The sequence below is a fragment of the Vulpes lagopus genome, chromosome 17 (genome assembly GCF_018345385.1).
Source record: "Vulpes lagopus strain Blue_001 chromosome 17, ASM1834538v1, whole genome shotgun sequence".
Lineage (NCBI taxonomy): Eukaryota > Metazoa > Chordata > Mammalia > Carnivora > Canidae > Vulpes > Vulpes lagopus.
In genome coordinates this window covers 15509095-15524161 of record NC_054840.1, presented here as the reverse complement: position 1 = coordinate 15524161, position 15067 = coordinate 15509095, and the positions used below count along the sequence as shown (strand labels likewise).

Genomic DNA, 15067 nt, shown 5'->3' with positions numbered 1-15067 from the left:
TATAAATCCATGTTTAAAAGAACAGAGTATTCTAAATGATGATTTATCTTAAAAATCATTATAGACACTTGTGAATCCTAAATTTTACAAATGAAAACTGCTGATATTTTGTGTGTTATTACCTAGTATTTAAAAATACTTACTTTATTAATTTTCTCTTTGGGATGTGTCAGAAGTGCTGGGAAGTGTGAAAGAGCATCACAGTTCAAAACTACTTGTGTTTGCTCATCAGTTCCAGTAACAATGTTGCCCACAGCTCGAAGTGCAGCAGTCTGAAACAAAGATTTAATAAGATGTTGTTCTATTATGAAAGATACACCCTTTCATTCATGCCAACCTACTCTTTTTTACCAAGCTGTGTCTGATACTGAACAGAGAAGTGAATAGGACAGGCTTATGGAGCTAATATTATTGTAGAAAATAGTCAATAAACAAATAAGGATAATTTTAGATAGTAATTTGGGCCATAAAGACAATAAGACAGTACTTTTTTTTTGATTTTTGATTCAGTGTTTCAATAAATTACAAACCAAAACAGTGTTCTGAAGTTTTTCTTGCTTAGTATGACATTTATGAATTTGAATTATCAATTATTTTTAATAGTTGTATTAGGTCATTTTCTCCAAGTTTAAGTTTTCTGGGGGACTAATTTTAACATTTACAAGACAAATGACTCATTTCCCCCCCTCAATTGAGATATAATTTATAGAACATAAAATTCACCCTTTCAAAGTGTAGAATTCGGTGGTTCTTATATATTCAAAGTTGTGCAACCATAACTAATAAATAATTCCAGAATATTTTTATCACATCAAAAAGGAGTATCTGTACCCATCAGTAGTCACTCCCATTTTCCTCATGCCCAGGGAGAAGGTGGTGAATGATTCCTGACAGCTACTGTGCCTGAGATGTCTCTGTGGATTTGCCTATTCCAGACATTTCATATAACTGGAATCAGACAGCAGGTGGCCTTTTTTGTCTGGCTTCCTTCACTTAAAATAATGCTTTCAAAGTCCATTCATATTGTAGCATGTATTGATACTTCATTCCTTTTCATGGACAAACAATATTCTACTTGTGTTTTTTATTTTACTCTTCAGTTGTTGATAAATATTTGATTTTCACTGGGTATTATAAGTAACAGTGCCATAAACATTTGTGTGCAAGTTTTGGGTGAACATGTGTTTTCAATTCTCTTGGGTGGGTGTACACGTGTACACACACACACACACACACACGTGGGAGTAGAAAATGCTGTGTTATACAGTAACTGTGTCTAACTTTTTGAGGTACCATCACACTGTATTCCAAAGAGGTTGTGTACCATTTTATAGGTATATAAGGATTACACTTTCTCTACATCCTTGCCAAAACTTGTTAATGTCTTTTTGATTATATCATCCCAGTGCATACAAAGTGGTATTTCATTGCAGCTTTGATTTGCATTTCCTTCATGACTAATAATGTTGAGCATGTGAGAACATGCTTATTGACCATTTGTATGTCTTCTCTGGATAACTGTATTTAAAAGTTTTGCCAATTTTTTTTCCTTTTTTATTAAGACCTTATTTATTCATTCATGAGAGACACAGAGAAAGAGAGAGGCAGAGACCCAGGCAGAAGGAGAAGTAGGCTCCATGCAGGGAGCCTGATGCAGGACTCGGTCTCAGGACTCCAGGATCATGCCCTGGGCTGAAGGCAGGTGCTAAACTGCTGAGCCACCCAGGGATCCCCAGTTTTGCCAATTTTTACTGGGATTATTTGTCTTTTGTTGAGTTTTAAGAGTTTTTTTATGTATTTTGGATAGAAGTTCCTTTTCAGATATATGATTTGCAAATATTCCCTTCCATTCTGTGGGCTGTCTTCTTACTTTCTTGATGGTCTCCTTGGAAGCACAGATTTTTAATTTTGGTGAAGTCCAATTTAATCTATTTTTCTCCTTGGTTGGTCATGCTTGTGGTATCATATCTAAAAAACTGCGGCCTAACCCATGGTCATGAAAATTTATGCTTATGTTTTCTTCTAAGAGGTTTACACTTTTAGTTCTTTTTCTTTTTTTTTAAGATTTTTATTTATTTATTCATGAGATACAGAGAGAGAGAGAGGGAAAGGGAGAGGGAGAGGGAGAGGGAGGGAGGGAGGGGGGGGGAGAGAGAGAGAGAGAGAGAGAGAGAGAGGCAGACACACAGGCAGAGGGAGAAGCAGGCTCCACATAGGAAGCCCGATGTGGGACTCGATCTGGGGTCTCCAGGATCAGGCCTTGGGCTGAAGCTAAACCACTGAGCCACCTGGGCTGCCCTACACTTTTAAGTTCTTATATTTAGGTATCTTATCTATTCTGAACTAATTTTTATATATAGGAGTCTAATTTCATTTGTTCACATGTTGATATTCAATAGTCTCAGCTCCATTTGTTGAATCACCATTTGTTGAAAATTCAGACTATTTTTTTAATTGAATTTTCTTAGTACCTTTGTTGAAAATAAATTGATCATAAATATATGGTTTATATCTGGACTCTTGATTGTATTTCACTGATCTATATATCTACTCTTATGCCAGTATCACAGTCTTGTTCACGCTTAGCTTTGCAGTTATGTTTTGAAAGTGAAGTCCCCAAACTTTTTTTTTTAAGCTTGTTTTGGCTATTTCTCGGACCCTTGTATTTCCATATGGATTTTAAGATTAGCTTAAGTTCCTACTAAAAAGAAACTGGGATTTTAACAGGAATTGCACTTAAAGATTTTGATTTGAGAGAGAGAGAGAGAGAAGCAAGCATATGAGCAGGGGGAGGGGCAGAGGGAGAAGAAGTAGGCTCCCCACTGAGCAGGAAGCCCAGCTCTAGTTCCATCCCAGAACCCTGGATCATGACCTGAGCCAAAGACAGATGCTTACCGAACTGAGCCACCCATGCACCCCAACAGGAATTGCATTTAATCTGTAGGTAAATTTGAGGAGCACTGCCACCCTAACAACACTGCCTTCTAATCTATGAACATTGATGTTTTTCCATTTATTTAGGTCTTCTTTAATTTCTTTTAAAAATGTTTTGTAGTGATCCAGCTTCTTTCACAAATAAATTTAAAAGAAAAAAGAAAATTGTAGAGTAACAGAAACATATAAATAAAGCTACCAAATGCAATGTGTCAATCTTGTTTGGAAACTGATTTGGCCAATATATGAAGCAATCGGTAAAATTTGGATACTGACTGGATTTTAATATTAAGATTAAAAAAATATTCTAACTGTACTGTGATTATGTGAAAACACAGCCTGATTTTTTAAGAGAAGCTGGATGAAATTATATGCTATCTGGGATGTGTCAAAATAATTTGTGGGGAGGGAATGAGTAGGGATATAGAGGAAACCTACATGGAAGTTCATTACAAGTATTTTCTTTTCCTAAATTATGGAGTCAAAGTTGAAAAAAATTTAAAAACCTCTATTAGTTATTATGTAAAGTACAAAGTATTGAGAGCTGCTAAAGAAAAATTCCAGCCCTATTTCTGAATGAAGTCCAATGTTAAAACTAAAGATGCATTCTGAAAAAACCAAAACAAAAAACCATATACTCATTCCAAGACATAAATACAAGAAATGCAAACTTGGGCAGCCTGGGTGGCTCGGCGGTTTAGCGCCGCCTTCAGCCCAGGGCCTGATCCTGGAGACCCAGGATCGAGTCCCATGTCAGACTCCCTGCATGGAGCCTGCTTCTCCCTCTGCTTGTGTTTCTGCCTATGTGTGTCTCCCATGAATAAATAAATAAAATCTTAAAAAAAAAAAGAAGAAATGCAAACTTACTGATAAATATCTAGTATGAATTATTTTATTTTAAAAAAGTTTATTTTTTTAAGTAATCTCTACATAAAACATGGGGCTCAAACTTACTATCCTGAGATCAAGAGTTGTGTGCTCCTCTGACTGAACTAGATAGGTGCCCCTAGTCAAATACCTCTACATGGCAAATTATTCTATTCCTGAATTCAGCTAAGTGTTCCCTCCTTCCTTAAATTGCCTTAAATTTTAAGGTTTGTGTTCTCCATTCTAACTGCACATGAGTATAATCTGAAGAGCTTTTTAATGCTCAGGTTTCTAGGAAATATCCCAGATTTACTAAAACAGAATCTCTAGGGGTCAAGCAATGAAAATAATTTTTTTTTCTTTAAGCTTCACAGTTGATTTTAATATCCACCAGGGTTAATAGTGAATCAGATGAACAGTTTTCCTTAAGCTATTATTGAACAGACCATAAGCCATCATATGGTTAAAGCATACTATTTATCTCAGAAGGATAGGAAGAAAATGCTGTATCTCCCTTTACCACCACAGTTGACAGTTACTGCTTCTAATATTTGTGTGAACTTTTCAACCTCTTTTTTTGACTCTATCTAGATGGAAGTTTGGGATGAATATTTATGTGGAAGGATTTAAAAATAATAAAAGGATAAAACAAAGTTTTAACAAGATTTTATTTACTTATAAAAGAAATTATTTATTTGAGAGTGTGGCAGGAGGAGCAGAGAGGGGAGGTAGAGGGACAAGCACTCCCCACTGAGCCCACCTTGAGGCTAGATCCCAGGACTCCAAGATCTTGACCTGAGCTGAAGTCAGATGCTTAATGGAGCCACCCAGTTGCTCCATTAAAAAAAAAAAAAAAAAAAAGATTTTAAATAACTAAAAGGAATCAATTTAGGAAGGCCCTAAGCAGCATATTTCAGTATAAAGCCTTTATTACAGTGCCAATGAAACTAAGCATTAACTAAGCTTGTGTGGTGCAGCATGGAGAGCTAAAAAAAAAGGGGGGGGGAGCGGGGGGGGGGAGAAGAGTAGGAAAAATGAAGAAAACTAAGAATAGAAAAAAAAAATCAGTACTTGTTTCAGATGACACTCAAGTTACCATATGAATTTCCTAGGTCTACCTTAGAAGTCAATAACTTAAAAAGGAGATGCCTTGGGATGGGATTCTGGTGAGGTATGGGGAAAGAGAGGGGGAGGGAGAAAGAGAGGGGGAGGTTCCTTGGGATGGGATTCTGGTGAGGTATGGGGAAAGAGAGGGGGAGGGAGAAAGAGAGGGGGAGGTTCTTATTGACCTGTAGTGATCTTACTTCATTTTCTTCTCCATCTTTAAAATGGGTATATAATATCTCACTCTTTTCAACAAAGATATGTTCTTATTTCAAAAAGGTATATGCGTCCCTATGTTTACTGTAGCATTACTTATAATAGCTCTGGTATGAAAACAACCCAAGTGTCCACTGATAGATGAATGGATAAAAGCATGGTGTGTGTGTCATAAAGAGAAAGAGATCTTGCCATGTACAACTACATGGACGGACCTAAAGAGTATTATGCTAAGTGAAGTAAGTCAAAGAAAGACAAATACCATATGATTTCACTCATATGTAGAATCTAAAAAACAAAACGAACAAACAAACAAAAAGCAGAAAGAGACCCATCAATATAGACAACAAATTGATGGTTGCCAGAGAGAAGGGACGTGGAGGGATGGGGAAAATGGGTGAAAGGGATCAAGAGATACAGACTTCCAGTAATTTGATGAGTAAGTCATGGGATACACAGTATAGCATAGGGAATATAATCAGTGGTATTGTAATAGCATTATATTGTGGTGAGCATAGTACAACTTATAGAGAAGCTGAATCATTATGTTGTATACCTGAAACTAATGCAATATTGTGTCAACTGTACATCAATAAAGAAAAAAATATTTTAAAAAAGATGTGATATTAGGCTAGAAATATACTTTGAACTAATGAAATTGTCCATTTTTGAATGCCATGCTTAAAGCAAATTAGCGATAAACAAAATACCTCGTATCATTATCAACAACAAACTCACCTGAACTTTAACTTCCTGGTGGCTGAGCAGAGGAACCAAGTGAGGGACTATTCCAGAGTCTATTACCATCTGTATCTGTTCATTGCCAGCATCAGTAAGGTAAGAGAGGGCCCAGACTGTATCTACCAATATCTAATGGATACAATGAAAATTCACTTTAATAATTCTTAACCATACAGACTAACCTATGATTATTTCACTACAATTTTTCCTTTCTTGTCTCATCTCAATTCACTGAAATCTTAATCGTCTCTATTATATTAAACATCATCATCTATCTATGAATGTCTGAATGAAGTATGTGCATCCTTTAGCCATATTGAGGATGATTTGGTTAATTATGATCCTGAGCACAGGTTAGTATCCTTTTTTCTTTTTTTTAGTATCTAGTCTTAATTCACTAAGATAGACACTACACCACACATGAAATAGGAGAAAAAGACATTCTTTCCCAAATGGTCATACCAAGACATATGTCCAAAGACACTGAAGTAAATACATAAGCCCATGTGTACTCAGCATATGGAGTGACTCAGAACCTCTGGGCTAGATGTGTATATTCAAGTTGTTTTCTAGTGGTGTCATGTAGATATGTCTAAAGCCAGTTATTTCAGTATTAGGAGCATAGTACTTTTCATCTTTTCCAACCAGTTTGCTTTGCCTTATTAAAACTGCAGGCAACTTCTCATAGTGGAAGTGTCTTACAGCTGCAGATCAAGACATTACAAGCAACCATAGGACAATCTGTGTGATCTATAATCAAAAACATTCTAGTAAAAAAAAGAAAATGCATAATTTACAGCATCTGCCAAAACTACTTGTAAAAAAAAAAAAAACCAACCCTCTGCAGTTAAATACTAAAAAATAAACTATAATTTTGAATAACTTTATTGTGAAGTTCAGCAGGCCATTGTGTTTCATCTTTCTTTTGTATTAAGTCCTAATTAGAAGTTATATCCAAAAGGAAGTATGACAACTGTGTAAAACTGCTGCATAAATAACAGAGTTATTGATAAAGACACAGGAATAATAATTGTGCCTGGAACTTTACTTCTGAAGCCTTTCTGGAATATTAACTATGTGCCAAAAGACAAGTCAGAAAGGTTTGAAATTGTTTAAATCCTACCAATGATATGTTTAAAACATCTGAGAATTTCTTGGAAGGAGAAAACAACACTTTGCTGTTGTTCCTTTCAAAAACTGGAGAAAGCTCTTTGGCTATTTTTAATGTTAAAAAGACACCAAATGAAAGAATTCACACACATAAAGTGGTATCAAAATATGTGAAAGAACTAAATTTCAACTTACAAACATAAGACTTTTTTCCAGAGTACCAACATATGCCAAAATTTGTCGATACAGGCAAAAAATTTCAAGTTGTCTCCCTGACTGTATATAAAATCCAGATACAATTTATTTAAAAGGCCCAACACCAAACATCATGAATATGCTTATATCACAATCACAATTTAAAAAGACTTGACATCATATATACTTCTTGAAGTTAATATTCTATAATAAATTTACTGATTATAACTACAGTTGTAATTTCAGTGTTTCATATATGGTTTGTGGAAGCAGTTTTATTTACTTTTTTAGTTCTTTCACGGTCTGATTTAAGAATTTGCTGCTAAGTGTTTACATAAGAAGACTATATTTTTAATAAACATACAGTAAACATGCTACTAAAGAACAATGAGACTGGCTTGAAAAATTCAAGATCTATTAAAAGCAAGAAAAATGGAGCTATCTAAATCTAAACTGGATTGGGGTAAATAGGTGGAAAGAACACGGTGTATCTCTGAATAAGATCAACCAAGATGTCTGGTTTTCTGGTAGAGGTATAAACTTTGAGATTAATCTTCCTTGGAACTCTTTTAAAAGTAAAATATTAAAATTTGTAACTTGAAATAACAAACTTGGCACTAAGGAGCCAAACTCAAAATGGCTCTATATATGTATATAAAGATTCTAGACTATCAGGATCTAAAACAAAATTATCTTTAAAGCAAAGATCATGTTCATCTAATGAATTTTATACCCTATGTCACCGCTTGATGTAGTGTAATTCTAACTTTAATTTGTTCCATATGCTTTAAAGAGAACTTGGAAAAATGGCATTACCCTAGAAACTGAAAAGGAATGAAGCAGCTTATCAAACACTGTTCATCACACTAAGCTGTTTTCAAAGAACCAGAGCTCCTCAATGTTGTATCCCTGTGATTTCCTTTACCCAACATATTCCTTGCTTTTCTAACACACTAAAGGCAAAGCTGGTTTAATAAGCAGTCAGTTTCCCACCTCATTCATACTTCCTAAGGTGCTTTTTCCTTTGCCATTTGGGTTGGTGAGAATGAATAAGGTATATGTATTATGTTTAAAATTTAGTCTGCACTAGTTTTTTTGTTCTTGTTTGGATATTTATGAGTTCTCTCTATATCATGTGAAACCACTATCAAAGTCACTGTAGATGGAAAAACATAGTAAAACTGAAATTAAAGAGTAACTGATGTTCTTGGATTGGTGCATACATACAAATATAAACCCATACGTAAAGGCACAAATATTTCTTTTTATCTTTCAAAAAATGAAAATACTATTAGGCCTATGTAGTCTCTCAAACACTGGCTAGACCGTCAAAATGAGCTTTCATAAAAAGCTCTTGACCAAAGAAATAATCTTAGTGAGAGAGATCACTAACTGGCAACTGTAGGAACTTTCAAAATGAGTTTTGATCTTTCTTTCTTTCTCTCTCTCTCACACATGCACAACCACAGAGGTAATTTTAAGAACTTCCAAAATGAGTTCTTACTCCCTCAACTCTCCACATGACATTATTCAGGCCAAAATATAGTTAGGCTTGATTTCTTCAGTGTAAATTATATTTTATGATACAGGTAAACACAAAGTAAATATAATAATAGCAAGTTATGTTATTACAACTCTTGAAATGGAAAAATCTAATCGAGTACACAGAACATCATGTTCAGTAGAATATATTCTTCCCTGTGTCATAGGGGCGGCCCAGGACATACATATATACACATAAAAAATACTTACATTTACGTCTGTGTGATGAATTAAGACACAAAGAGCTGGAAGAATCTGGAGAAAGAAATATACAGATTCAGAAAACATATACATAATGGTATCTAGTTTATAGTTAAAAAACAAAACACGAAACACCTGTTTACCTCCTGAATGGTTTCCATTGGGGGTGGTGGATCTTTGTGGCGACATAAGTTGACCATAACCCAAGTAACATTTCTTAAGAATGTTATAGGAATAGACGGACTTATGAAGGAAAGTAAAGGTTTCACAACTCCAAGACTTATGACATAATCTCTACACTGTGGCCCATCACCTGTAGGAAGGAGTGATTCATTCAATAAAATACGTTGACAATAATCAATTCAGAAAACAAAGCACTGAGTTTGATAGGCTGCTTTCTGTATTTTAACTAGATATACTACTTAGCTTTATATACAAGTTTTAGACAACAATAACCAAGTTCTCATTTTAGGTCTTTAAGCCAAGAGAAGCGACATAAAGTACTAAGATTTTTTTGCACATCATTCCATGTTCATGTTTATAAATTGTTCATCTACGATTTTATGCCATTCAAAATTAGGAGCCTAAGGATCCTTCAGAGTATCTGGTGGGCAGAAAACTGTTGCTTTTATTTTCTCTCTCGATGGTACTCTCAGTTTAACAACTTTCATGTAATAAAACACACACACACACATATATATATACACCCCGAAATACTACTAGAAAAAAAAATGTTTGTAGAATTTATACTTGTGCTCCAATATCAGAGTATACCAAAAATACCAAAGTATTTTTTTTTCAAGATTTTATTTATTTATTCATGAGACACACAGAGAGAGAGAGAGAGAGAGAGACAAACAGACAGACACACAGGCAGAGAGAGAAGCAGGCTCCATGCAGGGAACATGATGTGGGGCTTGATCCCAGGATTCCAGGATTCCACCCTGGGCTGAAGGCAAGTGCCAAACCGCTGAGCCACCCAGGGATCCCTGAGTACCAAAAGTATTAACTACACATTTTAAAAAACTAGGTCCAAAATAGAATTAAAAAAAAAAAAGTGTCAAAAAAGGAGGGGATGAACCAATATCCCTAGAGCAGTGGTTCCCACAGTAATTTGGGGGCCCTATCTCAGATCTATTAAACTGATCCAAAATTCTGGGTTTTAACAGGTTCTTTATATGATTCTGAAAACAGGCTAAAGTTTGAGAATTGTTGCCTTAGAGAACTGCCAAATATAACTTCTGTATCTATAACATCACTGTAATTTCTAGTTTTAAAGCCATGTTAAGTATTACATTCTCTAAATGAAACCTCTTTTCCTTGCACTGTAATATTTGGAGACAAAATGCCTGTTCTTTTGGCATCCATGTATTCTAATTATTCTACAATGTCACTAGTTTAAAACCAAAGATCAAGATGCTGCATTAAGAGTTACAAATCTAAAATTTGGTATAAAAGCAAAGGGGTGAAGGAATCTGGATACACAAAAGATAGCATTGCTAGTAGGAATATACCATATACGAAGAATAGTTTAATTTACAGAAACTTTCCCATTTTAAAAACTCTTTAAAAAAAAAAAAAAAAACTCTTTTAACTGCGGGACACTAATCATCCTCTGCATTCTATCTTGGCCCTCAGAGAGTAATATAGAAAAGGTACATGAGTGTAATATTGACTACTTCATGCAAGAACAATAATCTGTGGCAAAAATAAATTTTAATAGCAAGGGACATAACACAGTTCAGACTCCAGATTTTTCCATTCTCCATTCACTGGAGGATAGTTCTTCAAATTCTTGAGTCTGGGTAAAGTCCATCTCTAGTTTAAAAACATCTTGAAGGCAGCCCCGGTGGCACAGCGGTTTAGCGCCGCCTGCAGCCCAGGGCATGATCCTGGAGACCCTGGATTGAGTCCCACGTCAGGCTCTCTGCATGGAGCCTGCTTCTCCCTCTGCCTGTGTCTCTGCCTCTCTTTCTCTCTCTCTCTCTCTCTCTCTCTCTCTCTGCATCTCGATGAATAAATTAAAATATCTTTAAAAAAAAATCTTGATACATCAGAATTGTCTTTAACTATTCTTACAATTGCATCAGAGAAAACCTGAAAGGTAGGGTAATCACATGGTATTCAACATTTAATGACACCGTCTATAAGCTACAAAACACCTCCTGTATGATGATGACCTCATGATGATAATGGATAGTATTACTCTATTTTACTGTGCTAAAATCCAAAAAGATATTAAAATTTTCAATTAAGACTCTTTTTAGAATTGCCATTGTGGAGAAAAATTGTTGGTTTTACAATGTGTATCCTCCTTTTCTCTAACTAGTTTCTTTGACAATGGAGAGTATTAGGGAATAAAATGGACCCATCAACATAATAAAGAAAGGAGAGGAGATCTAGATCACATATATATTTCATAATTACTCAAATTATAAAGAGTTAACTATATACTAAAAAAAGAGCTGACTATATACAAAAAGATATTATGGTATCATAAGCAACAAAAATGTTCATTCTGTTTACTACAGGTTTATACTTAAAACAGCTATAATTTCTGTAAATTATTTCACAAAAACCAGTACTGAAAAAGACAAACTATTTTTCCTTTTCAACTACTAGTCATTTTTATTATACAGTAAATAATATATGTAAATGATACAGTATATGATAACAACAATTGTTGGATTAGCATTACAAGTTTTATACAAACCTATGATATTTCCCAGTGCCCATACTGCTTGCTCACAGACATTTTGATGGGGCGAATGTAAAAGCCTCAGGAAAAGTGGCACAGCATCTGAAGTAGGAAAACATAAATTAGCATTTAACTTTAAAGATAGGATTAAGTCAATTAGATCTCAATAATATTGGGGGGAAAAGAAGGTTGAAGATACCACACTCTAAACCAAAAATCAATCTTTTTTTGCTGAAACCTAAGAAAGAAACCTATCAAAAATATATTTTAAAAATATATTTATTAAATTATTTTCACTAGAAAAACAGTAGTGGAAAATTTTTTATTAGCAAACCACTTATTCAGCATCAAAATGACAATTTTAACATACAAATATAAAATCAAGCTGGTAAATTTTACTATTTTTAAAGTTATTTATTTATTCATGAGAGACACACACAGAGAGAGACAGAAACACAAGCAGGGTCCCCACAGGGAGCCTAATGTGGGACTCGATCCCAGAACCCTGGGATCACAACGTGAGCCAAAGGCAGACACTCAACCACTGAGCCACCCAGGTGTCCCAAGCTGGTCAATTGTCATTCACAATTAAAGCTGAATAAAATTCCGAATTAAAAATCGATTCCTAAAAACAAATAAATAAATAGATTAATTCATTCATTCCTTATAGATTCAAGCATTATTCTCAAATTTAGAGGGAAAAAAAAGGACTCCAACTCCAATTGTTGAAGTAACTTTTGAATATAGAAATTTAAAGTAACAGGAGGATGCAGTTCAAGATGGTGGCTGACTTCACCTTCTACCATGGACACACCGAATTGAAGCTACATATACAATAAATGCTTTTCTATACAACTAGCTGAATAGTTCCTCCACAACAAAGGACAAAAAGGTCACACAAGACGGACAGCAGAGACAGACACTACAGTCCTAACAAAGCCAGGTCCCACAACCTAGCAGTGACCCACAAGCAGGAGGGATTTCATAATATGGGGCATATCCCTGAGGAGGAGACAGAGCCCCCAGTCAAAATCCCAAACCCTTGGGACTACAGAACAAGCTCTCAAAATGTCTAGTTTTGAAAACCAACAGGGCTAACGTCCAAGAGACCCAAAGGGGTGTAGGAAACTAGGACTATGCTCTTAGAGATTACTTGCCCACATGCATCAGGATCCAGCACAAAAGCCATAGGCTGAAAAGTGCCTGGAGCACATATAAAGAAGATTTTTTTTTTTTTAAAAGATTTATTTATTCATGGGAGACACACAAAGAGAGAGAAGCAGAGACACAGGCAGAGGGAGAAGCAGGCTCCATGCAGGGAGCCTGACGTGGAACTCGATCCCGGGTCTCCAGCATCAGGCCCTGCGCTGAAGGCAGTGCTAAACCGCTGAGCCACCCGGGCTGCCCTATAAAGGAGATTCTAAACTTACCGCTTAGAGCATATATAAAGGAGATGCTAAACTTAAAGCATTTGCCTAAGGGATAAAGGTGTGCTAGACCTTCTCCAGGGATAGAGGTGCTGGCAAGTGCCATTTTTTACACACTATCTTGCTAGTGATACATGCACCATCTCTGAACTTTCCAGTGCAGAGCACTGCTATAGCTCCACTCCACCAAACCTGATGGATGGTTCATCCTGATTTGGCACGCCCCTGTGGCCCTGCTAAAACTGGCAGGAGCACCAAGTCCACATAAGGGACACCCCTCGAATGCTTGGCACTGGTAGCTGAAGGGGGGGGGGCTGTCTTGCATTTCTGGGATCAGTGGGAGGGAAACAATCTGTAGCAAGCTACCATCCCCAAAGTATAGCACAGAGAGCTGACTGAAACACATGCTATCTTTCTGTGATCATTGCTTCAAGACTGGAGAGGTAGTTGTTTCACCTAATACATAAAAACACAGAAAGTCAAGTTAAATAACTAAAGAATAGAACAATATAAAACACCAGAAAACAACCTTACTGAAATGGAGATAATTTACTTGATAGTTAAAAAAAAAAAAAAAAGTCATAAAGATTCTCCCCAATATGGGGAGAAAATGGATGAACATAGAAAATATTTCAACTAACAGAAAATGTAAGAAAGTACCAAACAAAAGTCCCAGAACTGAAGAACACAGTAACTGAACCGAAAGGTACATTAGAAACATTCAACAACAGGTAAGATAAAGAAGAAAGGATCAGGGATCCCTGGGTGGTGCAGCGGTTTGGCGCCTGCTTTTGGCCCAGGGCGCGATCCTGGAGACCTGGGATCGAATCCCACATCGGGCTCCCGGTGCATGGAGCCTGTTTCTCCCTCTGCCTGTGTCTCTGCCTCTCTCTCTCTCTCTCTGTGACTATCATAAATAAAAATTAAAAAAAAAAAAAAAAAAAGAAGAAGAAGAAGAAGAAGAAAGGATCAGTGACCTGGAAGCCAGGGCAGTGGAACTCACTTAAACAGAGCAGCAAAACAAAAAAATAATTTTAAAATGTGAAGATAATTTAGAGGACCAACAAGACATCAAAAGGAACAACATTCCCATAATGGGATCCCAGAAGAAGAGAGAGAGAAAGGTACAGAAAACTTATTTGAAGAAATAATGGCTAAAATTTTTCTTAAGGTGGGGAAGGAAAGAGATATCCAGATTTGGGAAGCCAGGAAAGTTCCAAATAAAATGAATGCAAAAAGAGCCATACCAAGACACATTATAATTAAAATGTCAAGAGTTAAAGAAAGTATCTTAAAAGCGGCAATAGAAAAACCACCTGTTGCATACAAGAAAAGCCCCGTATCAGAGATTTTTTTTCAGCATAAAGTTTGCAGGCCAGAAAATACCACTCTGATATATTCAAAGTGCTGAAAGCCCTGGCAACAGATGACCAACAGACATATGACAAGATACTCAACAACACTAATTGTCAGGGAAATGCAAAACAAAACCATAATGAGGTATCACCTCATACCAGTCAGAATGGCTAGAATCAAAGAGCCAAGAAATAACAAGTGTTGGACAGGATGTGGAGAAAAGGGAACCCTCGTGCACTGCTGGCGGCATATAAATTGGTACAGCCACTATGGAAAACAGTACGGAGGCTAATAAAAAAACCTAAAAGTAGAAGAAACTAATACAGAAACTAAAAACATAGGGTCCAGAAATTCCACTTCTGGGTATTTATCCGAAGAAAATGAAAAATTTAACAGTGCCCAGTGTTTTCATCAAAAGCATCTTTGCCACAAACATTTTCACCCTATAACTAATTAGCCATATGGCAATTATGCCATAAGAGATAAAAATAACAAAAATAAATGAGGGACATCCACTGAAAAGGACATAATGAAACATGAAAAATGGATTAACAAAATTAACAAGACTTTATTACAAAATACAAAACATCTGAATATAATTTAAAATGTATGTAAATTGATTTTACTTTGCAAGCTGTACCTAAGCACTTGTCCTGAAAGTTTTTCTTTCCTAACA

The 15067-nt window shown here is 35.8% G+C and overlaps 1 protein-coding gene across 2 annotated transcripts in view; it reads right to left on the bottom strand.

The window, feature by feature from the left end:
• The window catches only part of KPNA4 (karyopherin subunit alpha 4), a 189256-nt gene that overhangs the window by 14427 nt on the left and 159762 nt on the right, over positions 1–15067 (bottom strand). For both annotated transcript variants that reach the window (XM_041731501.1, XM_041731502.1), the window contains exons 8-12: positions 11624–11710; positions 9054–9223; positions 8920–8964; positions 5860–5991; positions 144–272 (exon numbers count right to left, since the gene is read on the bottom strand). In XM_041731501.1, the coding sequence (XP_041587435.1) occupies positions 144–272; positions 5860–5991; positions 8920–8964; positions 9054–9223; positions 11624–11710 (563 nt within the window). The remainder of the gene's footprint in view (positions 1–143; positions 273–5859; positions 5992–8919; positions 8965–9053; positions 9224–11623; positions 11711–15067) is intronic.